This window comes from Neopsephotus bourkii, unplaced genomic scaffold, assembly GCF_033783945.1.
Source record: "Neopsephotus bourkii isolate Nb327-2 ecotype Australia unplaced genomic scaffold, CSIRO-AGI_Nbou_v1 NB_1589, whole genome shotgun sequence".
NCBI lineage: Eukaryota > Metazoa > Chordata > Aves > Psittaciformes > Psittacidae > Neopsephotus > Neopsephotus bourkii.
In genome coordinates this window covers 5,117,658-5,142,007 of record NW_026902065.1, presented here as the reverse complement: position 1 = coordinate 5,142,007, position 24,350 = coordinate 5,117,658, and the positions used below count along the sequence as shown (strand labels likewise).

Sequence of the window (24,350 nt, the reverse complement as noted above, 5' to 3'; positions counted from 1 at the left end):
GTACAGTTGCTTATCTGTCTGCTGTAAACTGTTTGAAACTGTCTTGTTTAATCCACTGGAAAAATCTGACTCAACCTTCATTTTGTGCTCTTGAATGTCACCCTACGAATCCTCAGAAATTGTCTCTGCAGTGAGGTTTTTGAGACGTTAAATTTAGCTACTTTAACACAGGTGCTATAGGCACAAATAGTTGAGGAAGGCAATTTTATTTTTAAAGTACTACGTTCTTTCAAGCTGCTATGGCAAAGACTGCATCTACTTTAATGTATTTTTTCCCCCTTTGCCTCAGTCCACTGAATGGTGATTGTTTTCCTTTTTTTGGGGGGTGGTTTGGTTGGTTGGTTTGGGGTTGGGTTTGGTTTTTTTTTTGCTTGAGGGGTGTGTGTGTGTGTAATGTGACTACTAATAGTACTGGTAGTAAAGAGTCTTCATTTCACTTCACGGGACAGGTAGAAAGCGTCTGTTTATTGAATCTTAAGAAGGGGATTGCCCTTGAGAAATTTGCCATTTGTCTATACAATTCATAGCTCTTGCACTGTTCGCTTGCCATTTTTAATAATGGAAGTAGTATGGAGAAATAATCAACATCAAATGCAGCTGCCAGGAAATGACAGATTCCAAAGGTTTATTTTTCTTTCCAACCTAATCCAACATCAAACACTCGCTTTCATTTTACTTGCTAAAAAGGGGAAAGAAAAGAAAAACATAAAATTAATAAAATGCACATGAAAACCAACAGAAATATGAATGCAGGGCAAAATAATGTGCATTTGGATCTGCCCAAATGCTGTTGCCCCTTGAGTGCTTTGAGAGAGGACTGATGAGTAAATATGCTTTTTAAATAGCATTTTCTAGATTTCACAAAGTTACTTACAGAATTTTTATTTTGTTGTTTAAAATAGCTCTAAATGAAGGAACACATCTATTGTCTGAAGCCTTAGGTCTAAATATTAACATAGAATGGTTTGGTTTGGAAAGGACCTTAAGATCATCCAGTTCCAAGGGACACCTTCCAATAGACCAGGTTCTTCCAAGCCCCATCCAACCTGTCCTTGCACATTACCAGGGATGAGGCAGCCACAGCTTCTCTGGGCAACCTGTGGCAGTGCTTCACCACCCTCACAGGGAAGAACTTCTTCCATGTTAACAGAGCTTTTACATTATGTGTTTGAATTCTTGTATGGGTTGGATGACTGTTGTGTGAGGCCTTTGGACAGTATGTTCAGTAGTCATGATTCAGCAATCCCTGAGGGACTACGTACACAAAACGTAATCTCTGAAATGACCATGAGATGAGAGCTAGCAAGTTCAACTTTAGATCTAAGGGCAACTTCCCAGAGTACACAACTAATTCTGCAGGTTTTTATTATCCCATCCTTTCGACTTGTGCATGTAAAGGCCAGCAGCTGGAGCTTGTAACTCTGATTTGTAGCAAGGAGAAGAATAATGCTATTGAGCAAAGTCTGCAGGAAAAGGGGGGTTCCTGTTAAGGAATCATTGCACTCCCATTTATCTTGACCACTCTTAGCCAAAGTTAATTCAACTGTAGTCAATCAAAGCTTTCCTTCAATGTCTAAAGCAGTTTTAATGAAGTGTTTTGCTTAGTAATTATTGTAAATCCAACCATTTGAAAGCTTAAGTGGCTCTCTGGCCGCTGTGCATGTGGTTGAATTTCACCCACAAGGGAAGATTAAGTTGCTTTGTCCACTTCCTTACTTAACCTTTTATTTTTATTCCCCCCCCCCCCCCATATATTTTACAGAGTATCATACAGATATTTTAAATGGCATAAAAACATAGAAGTCAAGCATTTCTAAAAGATAACCATTTAAAGAAGCAGGCAATGATTAATATGTTGTTTTTCTGAAAGCCCTAAGGTCCCAGTGAGAAAACCTTAGATAAGGCCCAGTGAAGTTAAGTATGTGCATATATGTAATAAGTGTGTATGTCTGGCTTTTCAAAAGTGTAGTGCTAAAGCCCACATAAAACAGTTTGTTCAAACATCTGTTTTGCTCTAAGCCACTGAAGAACGTGGATTATTTAGCCCATGGTCTTCTGGTTTGTACAGGTAAGACTGCAGAATAACAGGCAGTGTGGTGGGGGCATGCTGCCTGCATGATGCAAAAATGTCCATGCTGGTGTAGCTGAATTGACTAGAATCACACAACTGCTCACCACCTCCTGTAATTAAACTAATGAAACCTGTGCAAGGGAGGCTGGCTGAATTTAAACTTCCCCCATAATCTTTGTGTTTAGTGTTTTGACTGAGTGTTCTATAGGAAACACTAGCAACAAGGGCTTGGCTAACATACTGATACATGTGGGTGTTTTGACTTGAATTTGCAAAGAAATGGCTTTAGTAGTTGAAGGTGTTATATGTCTGCTGTCCTTTCTTCCTGCATTACCAGCAGCCCAGAATATGTGCCTGTGAAGCAGCAAGTTCAAGTCAGGGCTGGAAAGGTACTAGCAAAGAGAGGCTTGCACTAGTTGAAGCTAACACACTTGCATGAGGTTGCTGGAACTAGGGGCAGCGTGCTGGTTTGCTCCTTTATGAGAAATGAGCTTTAGGCAAATGGGGTGACAGTGCTTTAAGCTGCTGCCACAGCACGGTCTGTGCTTGCCAGTCAGGCCTTTCTTTGCCTTATTAATCCTCAGGAGAGTTTGGTTTGGATTCCAGCTGAATCATAATCTACTAGTTTCTAAAGAGCATTCAGAATGGCATTTAGCAGGAGCTCCTGGAGTGGTAATACAAACCTGCAGTGCCCTGCCTTTGGTCTCGATGGGCAGTGTGAACGCAGAGATTGCACAGACGATGCACACAGATGAGAAAAGACACAGGGCCCCAAGGAAAGAAGCATTTATAAGAACCTGCAGGCAAAAACCAGTTCAAACATCAGCTCAGTGGTATGGGGGGCTAGCGGGTAGGAATTAAAAGAGTGGGCAAAGGTTTGGAAGCACCTGAAAGATGTGACGAAAGGGAAAACAAAGTCTTGTGAATCCTTAAGTGCTTTCAGAAAGTAATAGATACTAGCAAGCTAAGCTCTGGGATGAGATTTATGCAGAGCTACATCTGGCAAAGACTTCGTAAGTACTCTGCAGAGTTGGGAGCAGAGAACTGATTGCATCCACCTTTTCTCTGTGTGTGTGTGTGTAAACTTCAGGGACATCTCTTTGTATATTTGATAGCAGTGGTTGGCACTATGTTTACCAACATTACCAAGTGTGCTCTTACTTGCGATATAAAGGGGGCCACCATAGCTCCAACACGGCACAGTGACCCACTTGTTCCCATCCCCAGGGCCCGCATTGTCGTGGGATAAACCTAAAACAGGGCAGAAGGAAATCGGATTTTAGTGCAACAATGATCTGTGATATGTGTCCTTATTTTTACTTTTTAATTTCTTTTCCTCTTAATAAGGGCACCTGGTGGGATAATATATGAAAAGAAACAAAAACTCCTTTTGGTCTCATTTGTGCCATTAAAAATCTGCCATTTTCTGCCCTAGGGAAAGCTGTAGGGCAAGTCAATCGAAGTTGGATGCAATTCCTCTGCTCTTTGCTTGCCACTACTACCACCTTTTTCCCAGCTGTGCTGGGCAGCCTACACTGAAGTTATAGAGATTAGGCTGGATGCTAAAGGAAGAACTCAATTTATATTGCCAGGCTCTGTATCTGGAAAGCAGAAAGGATACTGTCTGCAGTCTTTGAATTTGTATCAGCAGCACTTTTGTTTAGAAGGAGGAAAAATTAAAACAGATGCCAGTAAGAAACTTCCAGGCTTAAAAGAATGTGCTTTGGTATTTTCTTTTTCACATCTTAGAATCATAGAATAGTTAGGGTTGGAAAGGACTTTAAGTTCATCAAGTTCCAACCCCCCTGCCAGTAAAACACTTAAGCATATATTTTGTTTTACTTAAGTAAGTCCAGCTAAAGTCCTGCTATTGATAGATTTTAGCAAGTATACTCATGCAAGCCTTTGTAAAATTACTTGACTAGGCCAAGCCAATGGAAGTAAGTTGAGTCCAGGCATGTAGCCAGAAATGGGAGTTCTGAGTTTGGTTTTGATCACTGAGTGAATTCTGAGTAGTATTAGCTTATGATATGGCCATGGCAGCAATGGTCTTTACATCAACAGCATGCAATTCAGGACTATCAAAATGTTGGTCTTTATTCGAGCCCAGTGGAAGCTTAAACAAAACAGTGTACTATTAAAAGAAGTATCTGGCCAACACAGGCAGCTACTCCTGCTTGCCTTTTATCATTTGAGTCAAAATCTGCACGGCAAACCATTTAACTCCACTCAGCTGCGTAAAGAACAACAATCCTCAGTGCATACTTCACCCACAGAACTAATAGCTCTGAGCTTATGCAAAGGACAAGCTCGCAGAAGGATTGAAACTTTGCAGATGGAACACAGCAATTTGCACTAAGTGAACAAAAATTGTATATATAACCTCATACTGCTCCTTAGGTTCTGGAAAAGGGTATTTTTAAGTGGTAGCTTATTTTCTAACGTTGCAGGGGAAAGATTGTGGGGTTTGGAAGATGGTGGTATACAACATCTTCAAAAATAACTTTTTCTAGTTGCTGACCAACAGATGCCTCAGTAGGGCATTCCTCTTCCACCTCCTCTTATCATCTTCAACTAGTTTTCTGATTCCTCCTCTGATCTTGCATATGAAATCAGTCAGAGATCCTTAGTACAAGGAAGGTGACTCTACCTAGTCAATAAATCTGGCAACATTCCTGGGTATAGGCAAATAGTCTTTCATACAACAGAGTAGTGTACCGTAGTTTCAGGAGCACCCACCTCAGCTGTGTAAATGTAGATGGTGTTGAAGTTGGCTGAAACCAAGGCACGTAGCATGAAGAGAAACCCAGTCATGCCTGCACTGGAGAGAAAGTTATCTGGAGCAAAGAGTTAGGCACTGAATGGGGATCAGCAGCGATGCAACCTGGCATATGCACTGTGCTAAGGCTTTTACAGCTTAATACGAGGAAAAGCATAAGGAGAAGTTGATTGCTGACAAGAATAAACTTTCTTTTGTCCATGGGCATGGCACATTTGACAATGGGCTACTGCTCCTACGGTTTCCTTTAGGCAAGGGTTAGACCCTGGAGGGAATCATCTGAAGAGGACCATAGTGTCTCAGCTGGTACCTTCAGCATTACATAAAATCACAGAAGGGTTGGGGTTGGAAGAGACCTTGAAGCTCTTCCAGTTCCAACCCCCTGCCAAGGGCGTACCTTCCACTAGACCAGATTGGTCAAAGCCTTGTCCATCCTGGCTGTTGCTAGATTTCCCCCAGTGAAGTGCCTGATTATAAAACTGAGGAAATAGATCCAGCATTGCCAAAAAAAGGGAAAGGAAAAAGCAAATGGAAAAATATGACTACTTTCTGGAGGATGTTGTTCACATCATTTTTATGAGAATTTAGTAGAAAACAACTTATTGTATGCTTGGGGGAAGCCATGTGGGCTCAATAATACAAGTGACCCCCCTGCACACTGCTGCACCACAGCATGTCCTGCTGCAGCTTTCCCAGGAAGGAGAGGGATCCAGTCAGTGGGGTTTTTGCAGATGTACAGGAATTACTGTCCTGACCAACCAGTGACCCAAGACTACCACAGGTACTGCCCTCTGCCCAGGACTGCAAGCCCCCCAAAAAAGACTCTCATGCTGATCCAGGCTACCTGGAGGTGCAGATATTAAGGAGAAGAAAGAATAGGGCAGTACATCCCATGGTGACACTCAGGCTCAGTCGTCTTCCGAGGAAATTGATGCCAAGAATGTTCAAAGGATTTACTGCAGATAAAAAGGAAAACTAACATTTTAGACCTCACTGCGATGATTTTCTGTGTCTTGATAAACCTTGTACAGTGTGCCTCAAAATACCCCTTTGCTTTCCCACTGCCTACCAAACGCTCTGTAAAATGCATAAACCCTGTAATCCTCTTCCTGTACCCCAACCCTGTAATTTGCTCCCATACTCCTCTTTCTCTGTCCTTCCCCTCAGAGGATGGAGTCTCTGCTTCTCCAACATTTCCCTCCTCTGAAGGCATCCATTGGGTGAGCACCACAGCCCTGGGTGATTTTGTTCCTGGTGGCCACTGGCAAGCCAAAAACAGGCCCAGAGTGTGACCACCGTGAGCTGGGGGCCAGACAGGCACCTGAGTGCATCACTGGAGTGGTCCTAGCCTGACTGTACCTGCAGCATCCGACACCTGCTCACGCTGTAACTCAGCTGCTGAGACATGAGCCAGGGAAAACGTGGATGCCCCAGGCATGTTGCAGTACTAGACACACACAGTGCCAGGATCTTTCAAGGGTGCCTTTGGGATGTCCTGCCATCCCCCAGCACTTCCAGGAAGGCTGCACCAGGAAGCATTTTGGTTTGCTGGGAGTTTAGCTGTCCTTTACTGTAGTGCTCAGCACAGGACCTGCTCCTGAGGCCACCATCTCTTGGAAGGCAGGACACACGTGTGATGCATTTGTTTACATCAATCCTACTATGTGCAATCCTTGCTTGTTTATGACTGGGAATTTGGGAAGCTGGGCTCAGTTCTTGTAAGCTGGGAGCAATTTTAACCAAGGCTGTCAGTACATACTAACTGCTAAGGAGGTCTTTGCTGTTGGAAGGACCTGTGCTGTCACTAGCAGCTGAACTGCTTGCGGAGGGAGGAATGGCCTCTCTTCCCCCTTGCCACCAGCTCATGGCCTGTGTCCTGGACCTTTGTTTGAAGGGCCAGTTGCCAGCAATGCGGAGGGCATTGCGACACCTGGCCCGTCAGTAAGTGCACACACAGCTACGCGCGCTGCAGTGAGTGCTGGCTGGCTGTAAGAAGGAGCTGGCAGGGAGGGGAGGGGAGAGGAGAGCAGGTTACATGCGATCTCTCCAGCAGTGCTGATGATCATGGTTTGGTAGGCAGCGGGCCCAAGCAGGCGGCAGTGGCAGGGGCTGCGGCTCTCCTCAGAGTCATCGCCGGAGTCCTGCACCGGTGGGGCTGCGGAGGCACAGACGAGGTCCCGCTCCAGTAACTCGGCGCTGGCCAAGATGACGCCGTAGTAAGCAAAAGCTATGCCAAGCCTGGGTGGGGAAGGAATGCTGCGGTGAGCGGCAGCAACCATGGGGAAGGTGAGGGGAATGAAATGCAGCAGGTTTTGGTGCCCTGTTCTGGTGTGCCCAGCCAGGGTCAACCCACCACACTCCCTTTGCTTGCCCATTAGTGCTGCACCTTGCTCTGCAGCAGGTGACCAGGGCAGAGCTTGCCCCTGCGGTCCCTTTCCTCATGCAGGGCTGCGAGTAGAGAAGTTGCCAAACCACCCCTCCCTGGGAATCCCGGGAGTCTCAACATCAGGCCCTGGTGCTGCAGCTCACACGGAGCAATTGTCCAGGGTTTTGCTGTGCTTCTCTTTCCTGCCCAGGGATTTTGAAAGGAGCTTTCATTAAGTGGCTGGGGAGGCTCACATTGCACCCTGGCTGGCTGTCAAGAGCACAGCGTTGGTGACGGCAGCCTGGCTGTGTCATTATCAAGTAATTCAGCACACGCCTAAGCACAAGCAGGCCAAGAAGTAATTTTCACTCTTCTTTAACCCCCTCCCCCAGCAGTTCCAGAAATGAGCAGCAGAATCTGGGCTAGGAGACGAGCTGCCTTGGGAGGCGAAGGATGCTTAGGGAACACAGGGGGTGGGAATGCAAACCTGAGAACATGCTAGCAACCAGGAAAGAAAGGAGGATTAGCAAACAAAAAGAAGGATTATTTCATAACATACAAGTGGAGGGTGAGAGAACATGAAAAATTCAAGGCCTGACTTAGCAACAGTTTGGGTCAACGAGTTCCCATGGACTCATTATTTATACATTTCCATTCCAGACAGCAAAGTCAATGAAACATATATGACCCTTGCATACAGCTGCGGGGAACACTGCATATGAAATGCATCCCTCTTCAATCTTAATTTTCCCCAGCTGGGTAACAGTCCATGTGTTTCTGCTGAAGCCCTGTAGGACTGGTGTATTGGCTGGCCCAGAAGGTGGTGCATTTGTCCTCCTCTTGGGAGGAACATGTTCACACCAAGAAGGGAACCAGAGCCACGGGCACACAGTGGGTGCACACTGCTGCCTTTCTCCTATGGCTCCCACCCCACCTCCCCTGAGCTGCCCTGTCCTGAGGAAGGGCTCACAGCACCCTGCACCATCCTGGATGTCCAGCCTTCTGCTTACGTTAACAGTGACTAACACAGGGTGTCTGAGACCAGGAGCCATGCACACATACTCATCCTCCAGCTGACAAGGATCTACAGCTGCCTCCTAAGGCAGAAGTGGTGCCCTGTAATGGCAGAGTCATGGGGAGGCTTCTGCTCCCTGCACACATTCAGCTGAGAGAATGTGCTGATAACCAAACAAAAAAAAGGAAGAAAAAGAAAAAAGACTTTCTTTACCATATGATCCATATCTGCAAAGTGGTTCTGAGGTATTTGGGGTGGATGAGGTCCTTGAATCTTCCTCTCCTTTCCTGCAAATCATTTGAGAGAAATATAATGATATATTATGAATTACATACTATGAAATACATATCATGAAATATTATATATTATAAGAAGTTTTTTAAAAGGCATCTTTTATACAGGGTGAGTGTTCTGCGAGAGCAGCAGGCACCCCAGGGTCTCCCTACCCTCACCCCAAGCTTCTGGTGCACAGACAGATGGACTCACAGCACCCCATCAGCCCTTCGGAGAGGAAAGCCCCTCTTCCCAAAGGATGGCCACAGGAGGATGAGCTGCAAAGGATGGAGAGGAGGAGAACACCCTGAGCACCCCTGGCACCCACAGAACTCCCCCAGCTCTCAGCAGCCTGGCCCCAGCATGACCATCATGGTGCTAGAGGGTGCCCCAGTTGATGCTGGCAGCTCCTGTTGCCCCATGTGCTGAGGAAAGGGTCCCAGCGTCCCCTGCTCTGCACGTGGAGCAAGTCTGTGGCCACATACATCTTGCTGGCAGGCTTGAAATGCCAGTGAGCAGAGACACAAGCAGGCACTGCAGGGCCCTGCCTGCCCTGCTGCTCCCCAGGAGCTGGCAGCTGCCCCAGCATCCCACAGCCAAGGGGACAAGAGTTCCCAGGGGTGTTTTGGGTGGCCTTTATTTTCCTCATCATTGGTTAAGGCTGAGAGGGAGCACAGCGAACAAAACCCCTTCCCACAGCCAAGGCGGGTCCATTACATAAATTCAATTAAACTACAGGGAAGCTTTAATCCTAATTAATTCCAATACAATAGCAGCATCTTGCATGAATTGCTAAGGACAATGCTTGGTGCCTGTGGGATTGAATAAGCAGCAAAGAGGTCCAGGAAAGGGACTTAGTTAAAAAGAGCTGGATAACAATTTTGAGGCCCTGGACAATAGGTTTGTCCAATCTTCATCTCCTGGGGATCAAAGGAGTCACATGAATAAGTCTTCACACCCCGGAGTCAGCACTGCTTAGACTGGGGGTAAGGGAGAACCGCCTTGGGGGGGAAATTCTGGTAGCCAGCTCCTGTCCTGTTCTGCCTGCAACACCCACACATGCTTATGGGCATTTTGTTCCAGCAGTAATCAACTCCTGAGTGCTCAGCTGCTTACAGGTGGAAACAGTGGTAGCTGTGAAATGGCCTCTCCTGCTTTGACCCTCTTCTGCTGGTCCGTGACTCCACATTCAGGGACCTGGGTGCTGGGACCCAGTGGATAAGCCCAGCCAGGGGCTGGGAGAAGCCTCTGAGAGACATGGGTTGACCTCATGGCTGGGACCCTGAGCAGTACCAGTCCTGGGAGGGACCCCAAGGGGCAGGTCCCAGGTCTCATGGCACAGGGGACAACCTTGAGGGATGGACAGTAAGGGAGAACATACTTTGTCAAGAGCCCTCTGTGTAGTAAAGGAAGCAGATCTTTTCTCAGCACAATATTTTTCTGAGTGAACACAGAGAATGCAAAAAAGCCCAGAAAACTCAATTCCAGTTTGAGGGCCAAAACTGCTGTCTCTCCAAAAGAAAAATGACATCTTCATCATCACATTCAATAGCTGTTTGGAACCAAACCAGGCAAGGAGGGGAAAAGAGGCAGAGTGAGATGTGCTTGGCCATCCCGCTCCCTTCCCGATCCTCAGATCCCAGAAGCCCTGGACAGAGGGCCAAAGCAGTGCAATGGCTCAGCTTACCTTGGCAGGCTCCCTCAGCACCCCCTCGGGCATTGCTGCCCCATTCATCTTGGCTATCCTCTGCAGCGTGGCCAAAGCAGCCGTCACATTGCCCACGGATATGTTGTACCGTGCCGACTCCGGGATGAACTGAAAGCAGAGCAGCATCAGAAAGCCTTTCTGCACTTCTCTGTCTACACAACCCTCCTCACAGCTTCCCGCCATGCCCAGGAGCCTGGCCAGGCACCACCTCAGCTGGAGCAGCCTTTTGCTTGTGCTCTTCCCCAGCCACGCTCTGGTGCATCCCTGCATGTCCCAGCTCCCCGTACCTCATGGTGGGCAGCTCACCCTGCCCAACAAACCCATTTCTTGGTCCATTTCCTAGGGATCTGCTACTGAGCTGACTGTGGAAGGCACTTATAAGAGGTGGAAGCCAAACACACAGATTTAACAAAGACAACCCTTATTAATTGTAATTCTAAAACACGATGAGGCACTTATCACTTACTTAAACAAAAGTCTTTGAAGACAGAGCAAGGCCATTAAAAAAAAGGAAGACATGGATGAAATTTAGGAACAAACTCATCACTACCATTCGCAGCATTCACCCACACCTATGGTCTTTCCAAAATAAGATACCTTTTCATTAAATGATGTTTCTATTAAATTATAAACAATTACATCTGTATCACTGAAATGGGAGCTAAAGATTCCTTCTCTTCTAAAGGCATGTATGCTGACTGTGTCGTTTTTTTTCCTTCTAGACTAAAAACTTTTCGTACCCTCTTTTTTTCTTTTTCTTTTAATGGCAAAATATCAGGAATATCAAACATCAAAGTTATATAAGTGGACATTTACAATGACCTTCCATTTGACTGCCCAGGTAGCACCCCAGGTGGACTTGTCTATTGTTCAGCTGCAGGACGGGCTTTCTCATCTGCACAGCTTGCACCAGCAGCAGCTGCAGCACCCATGAGCACTGTAAGCAGGGATTTTCCACACCACTCCCCACAAATAAGACTCTCCCCATATCTGAGGCTGATATTTCTGAAGCTTGAGTAAACCTGGGGAAGCTGCAGTTGACCCAGACACCCATTTGCTCTGTGAACACTTTACTGAGGTTTCATTCACCAGCACAAACACATGTAAAGACTGAAGGGATCAGCACTACACTGAAGGTATTGTGATTCTGATACCCTTCCTAGCCTGTCTTCCTCTCAATGGTGCCCATCACCGTGGTCCTTGGGTACCACTGGCATTATGGGCACTGGAGCCTGAGGTGCTGGAGGGCTACAGGAGGGCAGCAAAGCCAAGCCATCTCCCATAGGGTGACATCTCCTCAGCATCTGATCTGCAGCCTCCCCAGGCCATCAGGACCTTCCCAAACCCCCCCCAGGTAAGAAGGCTGAAGTGGTGAAAGGATGACACAGTAAGGGTGGTAAAATACTGGAGTAGATTTCCCAGAGAGGTGTTGGATGCACCATCCCTGGAGACACTGAAGGCCAGGCTGGATGTGCTTCTGAGCAACCTGATCTAGTTGAAGACATCCCTGCTCATTGCAGGGGGGGGTTGAACCTGGTGACTTTTGAAGGTCCCCTCCACAAATTATTCTATGACATCCCCAGGTTTGGGGGGGTTCAGGGCAATGCCTCTTGGTGCCTGGGGAGATTCCAGGTCAGTGGCGGGGAGCGGAGAGGGAAGCTTTTCCTACCTTGAACACCAGGATGAGAAGGATGCCGGGGATGGAGGCGATTCTGATCAGCCATCGCCAGCCAATGGTTGGGTTCACTACTGATGCCAGGCCAATGATTAACATGGATCCTGCCAACCAAAACACCTTTCCAAGGGAAAAGAGGGAGTTAAAACATGCACACATGGCAACAATTTGTTTGTTTTCTTCCCTTCATGTCTGGTTCCATGGATAAGTGGGGATCTGTGCTGGGGAGCACTGCAGTTCAAACTGACCCATCCTATGCCATCCATGAGAAGCTCAGCTTGGTTTGCAGGAAAGAGTGAATGAAAGACAAGTATTTGGGGAGGGATGGCTGAAGATGGTCTTAATTAGCTCCAGATGCAAACAGATCACTTGCTGTTATGTTGTATTTAAAGCCACTTCTTTTGTCCTTCCAGTCACTGCTCTGCTAATGCTCATGCCCATGAATTTTCCTCTTGTCTAAATCTCTGCAGGGATGCAGCATTTATGAGCACCAAAGGCAAAAGTGGGCCAGATTTCCACTGCTGGAAGTTGGTGGGTCTCCAGGAGACTCAATGCCAAGTTATACCAATGGAGAATCTGGCCCCCTGATCTGCAAGTACATTCCTCCCCAAAGTTCACTTGTTGCCATTAGGAGACGCATCCCTTTCCAGGGGACCACCCAAGGGAGTTCAGCCAACACAAAGCACAAACAAACACATAGGAGCCACAACAAGTTCATGAGTAATCTGTGAGCAGAAATAAATTTCTGGGGAGAAAAAACATTGTTCCTTTTTATAAAACCTTGTGTTTCTAGTGACACTTTGGTAATGAAGCCTTGGGATCAAACAGGCAGTAATGAAAAGCAAATTATCCCTTCCACCAAGACCATATACAAACACTTTTGGTTCAATAGTCAGATGGAGTCATGTGCTCAATGAGGGCTCCACAGATCAGTTGCACATGCAGCAAGTGCCCATTGCAGAAATCTGGCGTAAGCAGCCACCCAAGTCATGCTTGCTGTGGTCTTTGCCCAGCAAGCGGGCACAACCCTCCCAGCACGTCTGGGGCCAAATATGGGAATCTGTGTTACCCCTGTCCTGCACAATGTCCAATGTGCAGGGACAGGGAGAGGCACAGATTAGGACCTCATCTGGGCATCACCTTTTTAACTGCTTATTATCAATGGTGGTCCAAAGAGAGGAGGGGATGAGCTCAGGCCTGGAGGGGGCCGGCAGTGTTGCTGGCTCTAGTGCCTACCAGCCCATCAGCCCTGTTAAAGCCATGGTGCCAGCCATCACTCAAAGTTCCCATGCAGTGGTTGGAGCATCCAGTTACTTGATGTTAGTGCCTCTTTTCTGCAGGCAGCTGCCTTTAATAACGCAGACACCACACTCTGGGGCTCAGACCCAGACAAGTGTGAATAGTTTGGGAGAAAGGCTGTTGTCCTGGAGATCCAGCTTCCAAACAGCAGTGGGACAGATCTCCTGGGACTTGGGGCTAGAAGAAACAGTAATGTGCTCACTCTTACCTGAGATAAGGGCAACATGTATCCTCTGTATTTGGTGGGCAAAAATTCTGTTTTTATGATAAGCCTAGAGAAAAAGGGGGGAAATACAGAAATACAGCAACAATGAGAACTTCTATACTAATGTAGCACCAGTTCAACTCAGTTAGTGCTGGATGTTGCTGCCTGTAGGCAGACTACGGTCCCTCTTCCACCACTGAGCAGCACCCCAAGATGATGGATCCCTGTTTAGTATGCCTTCCACTCAGGCACCAAATTACATGCAAGGGAGATGCACCCCATGAATCCTTTCCCATCGCGATGGCTGTAGGATACAGGCAGGTTAACACTTCAGTCTGTGCATCAGAAAACCTAGGGGAAGATCCTGTGGGGTGACCAAGTTGTCATCACAAATGCAGAGCATGTTTGTAGACATGGACAATTTTTAGTGAATCATTATTTTTCATTGCAGAAAACAGCCTGTTCCACTTTTTATCAAATGGTTGTATAGTGCCTGGGGGAGGAGCTGTCATAGGCAGCTCTCAAGTTCACAGGTGGGAATTGTGCTTCCTTGGCTGGAAAGAGAGTGGTGGGGAAAGACCCATGTTGGCTCCTTGTGTCTCAGCTGTTGAAGTGTTTTATAAAATGTGCAATCTGTGCAATTTCCCTCCATCCTCAATAGGCTTATGAGCAGCCTTCATGGCCAGGGAATGGGGACTCTCTTGTGAAGGAGGCAGTGCTGGTTACTCAGAGGATGTGGGACCCAAGAGCAGGATGCCTTCCCCTCCCAGCAGCACCTATCTCCCTGTCTTTCCCATGGCAAAGGGCTTTTTGGTCAACACAACTGGTTTGGGGCTTTTCTCCCTGGGCAGCAACCAGGGTTCGAGGAACCATGGAAGATGCTTTCCCTGAGAGAGCTGAAAGAAGCCATTTACTTTCGAGGGCTCCTAGTGCATTGGTTGCCAACACTGTGAATTTCTGCTCTCCCTCAGCATGCCCCCCTTCCCACCCCAAGAGGGCAGAAAGTTTCATTTAAGTGGAAACGTTTTACATCAGTTCAAGAAGAATTTGCTACTTAAGCAGAATTGCTGTGACTTCTTTAGGAAGAAGCAGCCTTTGCTCATCTGTTACCTGTCTAATTGGTTTTATATGTGTTTAATAATTCTTCTGTCACTGGCTTAATGTAAACCAGCTGCCTCCTCTATTCCAGGGCTTGGGAGTCCTTGGGAACTGCAGTTTAGGTCGATAAACTAGGATTCAGTGAAATTACAGAATGGCATTTTGTTTTAAGGAGACGTGGGAATTTGCTCCGCTTTCTGATGTAGAAATTTGCTTCCTTTTCCACTTCCAGCCCCAGTGGAGGCCCCTTCCCTGCTGTGTCCCTCAGGTCGCAGCACAGCTATGGCTTATCAGGCTCAGCACAAGGGAAAGAGGGCGCACTGCCAGGGTCAGCCAAAATGAGCTGAAGAGCCTTTCTTGCTGCAAACCCAGGAACTCAGCCCTTCTGGGCCCATGGGTGGCTTCATTAACCTCCCTATAGAGGCTGGCTTGGTGCTGTCTGTACTACGAGGCATGAGGCACAACCTTACCCTTGCGCATGGCCCGATACACCACCTCCTACCATGGCCCGCAGGAACACAAACCAGATGTAGGATGGGGCAAAGGAGGTCAGCAGGGAGAAATAGGCTCCCCAGAGGAATGAGAGCAGCAGAATCTGCAAAAGGGGAAAAATGAGGGTCATCAGACCAGGGGCTCCACAGGATGCATGGCTCCTGTGGGACTCAGGAGAAGACATGCACCCTGTGGCACACACTCACCTTCCAGCGGCCATATCTGTCGGCCAGCAGCCCGAGCACTATGCTGAACACCATGTAGCCAAAAAACACCATCTAAAGGGAATTGAAGCACAGCTGTGGAAGGCCCAGTCCCGGCAGCACCAGTCAGCTCTGCTCTTTGAACTGCACGTGAGTTGAATGCTCTCTCTGAGCAGCAGGATTAACTGCAGTGCCCAGAACCATGAGCGAGGTGGCTATCAGGGGCTGACTTCCTCCAAGCAGGCACTCACTGCTGCAGCCCTCAAAGATGGGGGTTGGGTGGCAAGGACTCCAATATGGAAGTGGGGGCTTGTTTTGACATGAAAGTTCTGGGCATGGATACGTGTTCACATCAGCTCGCTTTCTGTTTTTCTACAGTTCTAGTCCCTGAGAGGAGACTCCGGGAATTAATTTGGTCCCCTGGGAAATGTACTTTACAAAGCCCGTGGCAGTGCCCTGACAATGACCACATGGTGGATGACCTGCATGAAGGGAACATAAGTCACTCACCGTTGTCACTAAAGCCACCTGCCAGTCTTGAAGCTGCCATTCACATCGGATGTGAGGGGACACAACAGCTATTAGCATGATCTCCATGGCTTCAGCCACCTTTGGGAACAAATGTGCAAGTTAGCAAGAAGGGAAGCCCACAGGGTAAAGTCCCACAATCCTACCAAGCCTGCAGCCACGGCAGTCCCATCATGTCAAAACAGCCCTGTGAAGCCAAGGTGCCTCCATAGTGGTCTGAATCCTCTGCCTGATCTGGAAAGACATAAGCACTTGAAAACCAGGTAGCTAGGTACACTGTGTAACTAAGAAGACTGGAAAGACTCATCCTTTCCTGAAGGCACTCTTACCCATCTGTGTTAGTGTAAGACCTTCAACTACCTCTGGAAACCAAGCTGCTTGGTTAGGTACTTAGCTGTGAATTCAGGCATCTAGTACAAAGATGACCTCTTAAAGCTGTTTTTTATTAAAAACTTCATTGCTCCTTTGGCTATTTGCCCCAGCAGCTGGCTTCCGTTAAGAAATGAGACTATCATTTACACATAGCTAGAGGCATTTACATCTCAGCTGCAGTGATTATCATGGATGTAGCCCCATTGCTTCTTTACCCCAGCCTGGCCTCAGGCTTTTGCCTCTGGTCACAAATCAGACCTATCTGGCAAGACCCTGCCAGTTAGGAAGGTTTTTGGGTAGCCAAGGGTAGGAGGACAGCAGCCAGAGTGTACAGGGTTTGGGTACCCTCGGGATGGCATGAAAATTGTTGTTGGGAGGCTGAACCTAAACCTCAGGTGCTACTGAAGACATGCCCCATCAGTGCGGCCTGGTGGGACGGTGCTCCGTGGCAGGGGCCAGGCCAGGGTGCTCTAAGCCACCCTGCTCAGCTTTGCCCTGAAATAGCAATGTCAATTGTGGCCAAGATCTATTTTGAGCAAAGATGACAACAGCAGAAATCCTGCTTGAGTAGGTATGTGTGAAAAATATGGGCTGCAATATGGTGCTTATGGTTGTTACTGCACATAATAAGGAAAATGAGGAAGGTGTTTTTCGGGCCAGTGCAGATGGTTGCAGATACCTACCCCAGTGCTCCCCATGATCAGGAAAAGCAAAATGTGGAACCTCCCAAATCCAATGGTTTCCACAGCTTCTTCCACTGTAAACGTCTTCTGTCCTGAACATCAAAGGGAAAGGAAGATAGAGAAAAAAAAAATAAATCCCATGTCAGCAGCCAAATTGTACCTCCCTCTTATGAAATGCCAACATTTTCCATGTTACTGTGGGTCTGCCCCAGAAAAAAGGCTGGAAACATCTACTAGTGGTGTGTCCATTGACCGGCCCCTGAGCACATTGGTGGCTGGACACATCAGGTAGTTGCTGAAACAGCAGCCAGCAGGGAAGGGGGCATGGGCCTGAAGGACATCCTTGTACTGAATTACTCCAGATGCTTTGGAAACCCATGCCTTGGACTCTGTCTATTCCCTTCCCGTGCCCCAACTGCCGTAAGGCTCACTCCCTCTGCACCCCTGGGGTATGGGCCCACTCCCAGCATGGGCAGTGTGAGCCAGGGTCTGCCCCAGTCCCAAAGCCCTACAAGAAACCACAGCTGGGAGCTCTGGGCTCAGTTTTCTCTCCTAAGCCTTTATTCCTGACTTTTCCACCCCATTTCAGGAGCTAACAAAAGCATCTCAAGATTAGGGCTGTGGTGGCTTTATAAACAGACCTGGCAGAAAGCTTTCAGTATATGTATGCTTTTAAGCTCTTATTTAGGGGGAGTCAGAGCTGTGTAAATTTTTCAGTCAGGCCATTTATCTCTCAACTCAGCCATCTCAAACCCAACAACATTATCTATATAATGGAGCAGACAAAATTCTTTATTTTTTTTGCAAATTCAGGCCTTTGTAATGGTTTTCTACAATTTTTTTTTCACTTACAAATCCTTTTGAAGTAGAATACATTTACTTATTTGCTAAAACTAAAAGAATACTTGAATTACCAACATAATAAAATGTTTACACAAAGCAGAGGCCTGAGAAAAGCCAAGCCAGCCAGTTCTCCCCACCACCCTATGTAGCAGCCACCAGCCTGGTAGCTGTGGTGGCAGAAGAGCAGTACAGAGCTGATACTTGCGTTTCCACGTACAGAGGTTTTAGGTAGCTACAGTGCCAGGACTGGGGACCCTCTCTTTAGCCCAGCTAAACGAGGACCCAAATTCCTAGTCCTGTCAATACAAACCCACCTTTTGGGGGTTCTTGTCTCTCCATGCAGATTTCCTCCAGACCAATAGTATTTTCTGCCTCTTTTGGTGCAGTGGCCATCGCAGCTCCTGCTGGGATCCACCGTCACAGTCAGGCAAGGCTGGAATTTAACTGTGAAACCTCTGGGCAGTCACAAAGCCATCCAAGCAATAAGCCAGCAAAGCAGCTCCCCGTGCTGGAGTGGAAACATTAAGACATGGTCAAACATGACTTTATTTCAAGCAGCTACTGGGACATGTCCCATCCCATAGTGGGTCCTGTGAAAAATACATAGAAACTGTACAAGGTAAGTTAGTTAAACTGACAGAGAATACTCATTGCATTGAGCTGGCCAGGGATTGCCTTAGGGAAGACTGGAGGCCTGCTAACCTTCCCCAGCCAGAGGAGAGTGAAATGTGGAGGCAGGCAAAAGATTTTGCATCTCTAAGAGTCAAGACATAACATGACTGGCAGCAGGCTGCCCCTGTTGAAGGCAGAAATTGCTGCCCTTTGGGAGCTGGGGTTGAGAGGGCTGTAGAGGTGCTGCACTCTGTAATCGCTCATGGGAGCACTGAGGCAGAGCCAGCGAGTGGGAACAGCCAAGGAGCAGGGTGGCAAACCTGATACTCTGCCTCACGCCCCACTGCACTAATCCCCATCCTCTTAGGTCAGCAAGAAACACAGCCGTGTGTTCTGGATTGCAACAGGGGAGAGCTGGCTTCCTCCACCCATGTTTCTGTTTTCCAGTGCTAGATCTCTTGGCCTGATCACAGCCACATTTCCTGGTCAGAAAAGCTCATCTTAATCCCAGGGCAGGGATTAAGCACACCACTTGCTTTAACCCACAAGCTTTCCTGCTGAGTGCTCAACACATGTTCAGTTTGATGACACCCTCTCCTTTGATTACCTTCCTTCATGGTCGCTGGACTTGGCCATCCCCAGCAGTGATTGGGGATGCTGCAGTAAGGTGAAGTTTGAGGGAATTAATGACTAAGAGCATCTAAAATACAAAATCCCAGCTGAAATAGAGGGCAGCACAAACACAGAAAGCACAGGGTTAGAGCACTCCCAAGCTGGAAACCTTAAAAGCATTATACTGAGGTACATTTACAAGGAGGTCACTAAGGGCTATTGGCAGATTAGTCAGTTGGGTCACATTCACTGACTTTGCTGTTACAGATCATTACAGTCCAGCACACGCAAGAGGATGCGCAGGATGCTTACAAATGCTTCTCAGCAGTGTAATCAGAGGCAGCTATCGCTGCCAGCAGCGTGCAGTGCCACCAGCTGACCACCAGTTAGGGACCATTTCCAAGTGGAACTGGCTCAAGAGCAACCAAACAGGATACTTGCAAGAGCCTGGGAGAAGAGATAAAGCTTTACTAAGTGTCTGAATTGCAAAGGGGTCTGCAAGCAGGTCTGGAAACCTGCTTTTCTCCTTTTCTGTCTCTTTATGGTTAGGAACCTGCAACTGCATTCTGCCCCCAGCTGCAGCTCTTCCAGAAAAGGGGAAGAAGCCCCAATCCCTGGCATTGCTGTACAGAGCCCCTGATGAGGTTCAGGTGCTCAAGCAGAAGGGTGCAGTGACACCTCTGACACCCCACAGTAACCAAGACTCCCTCAGAGGCATCAGGATAGTGGATTTCACCTACGTGAGACACATACTGCTCTCAAATAGCAGTGGGTGAGCAGGTGGGGTACATTTTCTAGCATGTCAGCTAACACCAGAAATCTGTGGAGGCACCTGGATCCCTCTCTGTCCATGTACTGGGGCAGCTGGAGCAAAATTCACTTATCCATAAGCAGACAAGAAGCCACTGTTCAGATAAGTCCCTAGCACTCTACACTCTGATAGAGCATTTATGTTGAAAGGACAGAGATTCAGACGCCTCCTAACTGCTCCTACGGATCACACAGTTTGATCATCCCAAACCTTTGCAGCCCTGTTTGCCTTGAGGGAATAGTTAATATCTATTACACCTCTTTGGGGAGTCACTATTTGTAAATCCCACTGAAAATACTAAATACCGACTACATGAGCCAAAATACCAGCAGTGAGAAAGCTGCTGCTGGCAGGGAAAACAGTGATTCTGCATCCAAAGGGAGCAACGAAGAGTGCGGTGAAACTGCTGCTGGGACCTGGCAGAAGGATGCTGTGATCCCACACCGGAGGTCTGCAAGGCCACAAAGGGCACATAGATGTGATCACAAATGCTGTGATTGAGACCAGCTGGGAATCCTGTCAGTAAAGCCAGTCAGCTTTCTGCATATGACATACAAATGATCAGATACCCCCACTATTAACCCAAGGCTCGATTAAATATTTTTTCTCTTTCTGAGTGCAGCTTTCTTACCTCTGCAGTGTCTCAGGCACGAAGGAGCAGATCTTGTCTTTTCTGGCTGTTTTCTTTCCCCTCTATTTTCTTTTTAGAGTGCTGGTGGTGCTGTGGTTTTGGGATGCAGCTCCCAGGAGTCAGGTTTCCTCCTTGCTGGGCACAGGCAAGTCCCTCTTCACCTGCCTCCACCCTGCAGGTGGGGTTTCCCAGTGCTGACCTGTGCTGGTCCCTTGGAATCTACAGGTCCTCCACAAGAGCTGCCCACCACAGGTGATGGTGCTTGCCCATCCCTTCGCTTGGGGATGACCTCAGGGAGGTGGAGGGAGGGGAGACATCCCTATTGCAACACCAGCTGACAGGTTTTGGGGGCAGGTCCTGAAACACCCATGTAAAGTGCCTTTGCCATCCCCTTCAAAGTCATAAGCAGCCACCAGCCCCTCTTAGGCCAGATAAAGTCAATTGAGGTGCCAGTACCACGAAAAAAAATTAGACCTATTTATCTGCTTCATCCAAAATTTGACCAAGTACCAAACTGTAGGGAGCATTCATGGCTTAAACTGCCACAGTGATCCTGACCTTACTGTGCAGCAAATCTCAGTGCTCCAGATTGTGTTGGCCCATGAATCTGAGCTATGATAGGTATTGTGCTACAGACTAGGAGCATCTATACCAACCTTTACTACTCAAGAGTGTTGGTATTGCTGAAAGCTAGCAAAGACACTGGGATGTTTTTTCTCCCTCCTTCATAAGGGTTCCCAAATCCTTTTGTTTTGAAATACCTACATTGATCTGGCAGCAGTGCTGCAATAGTTTTATCAAAGCGTGCAGCTCCCATGCCCAGTATCATGCTTCCAAGCATCTAGAAGACATTTTCTACGAGCCAACATATGCTATTTAACAGCCTTATTTTATATTTTCTTCTTAATAATATCTAATATTCAGCTACAACCATTATTGGCATCTGCTGAACTAAGATGCATGATCCAGGCTGCCAGATACATAGTGTTATGTTTTCATTGCAAAAACTCAGACAACGTGCGTGCAATCACAGGAGGGTGCAGATGTTTCAGCCTTCCAGCTTCCCAGCACAGAATCATAGAATGGCTAGGCTTGGGAATGACCTTAAGATCATCTAGTTCCAACCCCACTGCCATGGGCAGGGACACCTCATACTAGACAGTATTGCCCACAGCATGATGATTATGACCAAATATAATATTATAAACACAATAAATATAATAATGACCAAAATACCATTGACATTCTCAGCTGGAGAGATGTGCTCTCAGGCCCAGGTGTCTGGGATTGAACAAAGAGATACTATGGCTATTATATTTGTTTAACCACGTTATGATATTTTAGTTACCTGTTAGGAAAATGCAAAGACTGATCAGAGCAAAACATGAAAGGAAATGTCTACTTGTGTGAAAGCTCCAGGAGAAACAAAAGAATGAGGCTGAGAAGAAAGGTCTCCATGCTGGCCATAGACAGGATGAAGAGCCGTCATATGGGTAAACACTGAGGAAAGCACTATTTGCTGCAGGAGCCAGAGGCTGGGATCCAAGAAACAGTTGACTCCTGAAGTTTATGTGAGCTCAGTCCAAAAGCCAGTTCATCATCAACAGTCCAGAGGACCTACAAGACTGGACAGGAATCTGATACCCGGCTTTTCTGATCCTTCACATCACTAAAGTTGTCCTGGCAGGAGCGCCTGGCCACACATGGCAATGGCTCTCATGAGAAGGAATAAAAACTCCAGGAGAGAATGAGTGTGAGTGACTGACACCAGTTTGATTGACTTTGTTACCCCTTTCCCTTCCTACATGGTCATTCACTGAGGCTTTTTATATAATTTCCTATAAAATAATATAACTCGTGTCACCAGCTTTCAAACCCAAACCACATTCATAGCAACGGGATGAGCTTTGGATCCAGAAGCACCCATTCCTGCCTAGGTACTGCTCCCGAGTCCACCCTGGAGGAGCACACTAAAGAGTTCCCAGTCAGGTAATTACAAGTCACACCTCCTCTAGCAATGGGTAAAGTTCAGATAAAGACATGTGAGTGTTGTACCAAGGTCTACTAGTCTGTAACAGTGGTCTCTGCTGGATCTGACCACATCTGGTGGCCACATTCACAGAACCAGCTAGCAAACATGGTTCCATTCAGTTTAGTAGCTGTGCAGGGGAATGGGTTGCCAATGCTCTACTCCAAAATTCCCTCCATCTTCCGCAGCAAAACCTTTTAAAAACATGGAGCTCTTTGGAACATTTGTGGGGTTTTAAAGAAGCCTTAAAAACAACCCAGATGAAAGCCAGGGCTCTCCTCAAAGTGTATAGGAACAACTTGGCCTCCCAGCAGTATTCCATCTGAATGCTCCCTGATGGTAAGTGGAATTGGTCCTCTTGTGGAATGGGGAAGTGCCATCTTCATGAATGCTCAAGTGAGCCACAGGCTCTGCTGCATAACTCAGTTGCACACAGAAAGGGAGAACAGAATGCAGAATTAAGCCAAATGTCTGAATCACTGCTCAGTGCAGTAAACAACAGAGCATCTTGTCACCTGCAGTATTCACAGGATAACTTTGTTTTTCCTGCTTAAAATGTAAACCTCAGACAAAAAGCAAAACACCAAGAAGCTCTAAAAGGAACAGATATTCTGTTTCAGGTAAACACCTTCTCAGTTTCATTGCAATCACATAGCGGTGCAATGAAGATAAAATATGTGTTTGTGCAGAAAATCCGTCCACTGTTTCATAAAGCAAACTGTTTTCTCTGTGTTTAGTAATGCATCAAACTAGTTTGGCCTTTCTTGCTTCATGACAGCTTTTCTTCTGAATAGGAATAAACAGAACAGGCTGGAAGAAAGAAACAAAGCTGTGGTGCCTACTCTGAGCCACTGCGAAACCAGCTGCATTCACGTTCATGTGGTTTTTGTTACTGTAAGATATCCATGCCCCAAGAACCGGTGACATGAGGCCGTCCATGGGTCATAGATACACTCCTGTGCCCACTTTCTCAGCTCCACTGCTGCTTCAAACCCAAGCTGTTGTTAGAAAGCTCATGAGTTTGTTGGTAACCAGTGCCTGATATCAGTATGGCTTCTTGAGACCACGAAGGAAAAAGTAGAACAACTGCCTTGCCTGGGGCAATGTAACAGGAAGGTAGCTCTCAAGCCTGACTTCTGCAGACAAGCATGGCCCTTGATGACTGCTGCACTGTGTGTCCTGCTGGCAACGCTTCCAGGTGGGTTTCTTTGGTGGAGATGGGTATCAGGGCTGTGAGGTTTGAAAATAAAGCTTGTCTGGTCACACCCTGCAGAAGGGAGCACTGTCACCTCCAGAATCCATTGGTATCCTGTGTTGGAATTTTATATCTTCTGTGATTAATAAAAAATAGTGTTATATTGGAACAGGTTGCTCAGAGAAGCTGTGGCTGCCCCATCCCTGGCAGCATTCAAGGCCAGCTTGGATGGGGCTCTGAGCAACCTGGTCTAGGGGAAGGTGTCCCTGCCTATGGCAGGGGGATTGAGTCAGATGATTTTAAAGTCCCTTCCAACTCAAACCATTCTATGATTCCATTATTAACACTATTCAGTTTTAAAGATTGAATATTTCATGAATATTTAGGAAGTTCACAGTACATTAATACTTCAAGTTATTCTCAACTGTTTTGATTCCTCTCTTCTTTCTGTTCATTAGGTATTAGCATTTCTATGGTCTGCCTTAACATTCCCAACTTGAAAAATAGAGCACATGGGGAGCTATCTTGAGTCTCCAGTGAGAAACAAGTCAATAGAGATAAATAAATTGGCTGCCAATGTGGAAATTGGCACTCTCTTTTGTTTACACAGCTCGAAACTAACACTTTTGTTAAGTGATAACGTGTGCAAACTTCTATAATCCAGTGCTGTCAAGCCCCGGAGCAAATCACATAAAAAGAGAGTTGTTGTACTAAAGCATAGAGAAAATTGCAAGCCTGCAATATGATCTGTCTTCGAGCTGGTTTGCACTGTGTGCTAAATGAAAGGCTGCAATCTTATAAGGGACTTAATGTTGTCATATGATCAACCACAGCTTGAAGCAACAGCCAAA

The 24,350-nt window shown here is 46.9% G+C and overlaps 1 protein-coding gene across 1 annotated transcript; it reads right to left on the bottom strand.

Annotated features, from left to right (window-relative positions):
* Positions 1-218: 218 nt before the first annotated feature.
* SVOPL (SVOP like) lies at positions 219-18,849 on the bottom strand. The gene is made up of 15 exons (XM_061371976.1): positions 17,924-18,849; positions 16,767-16,858; positions 15,694-15,792; positions 15,187-15,258; positions 14,959-15,083; positions 13,394-13,457; positions 11,881-12,006; positions 10,191-10,319; positions 8,444-8,517; positions 6,886-7,088; positions 5,695-5,806; positions 4,811-4,892; positions 3,233-3,322; positions 2,755-2,868; positions 219-679 (listed from the first exon to the last, which is right to left on the bottom strand). Exons 1-15 carry the CDS (start codon positions 18,000-18,002, stop codon positions 668-670), a joined length of 1,473 nt encoding a protein of 490 aa, XP_061227960.1. The 5' UTR covers positions 18,003-18,849; the 3' UTR covers positions 219-667.
* Between the last annotated feature and the right edge of the window lie 5,501 nt (positions 18,850-24,350).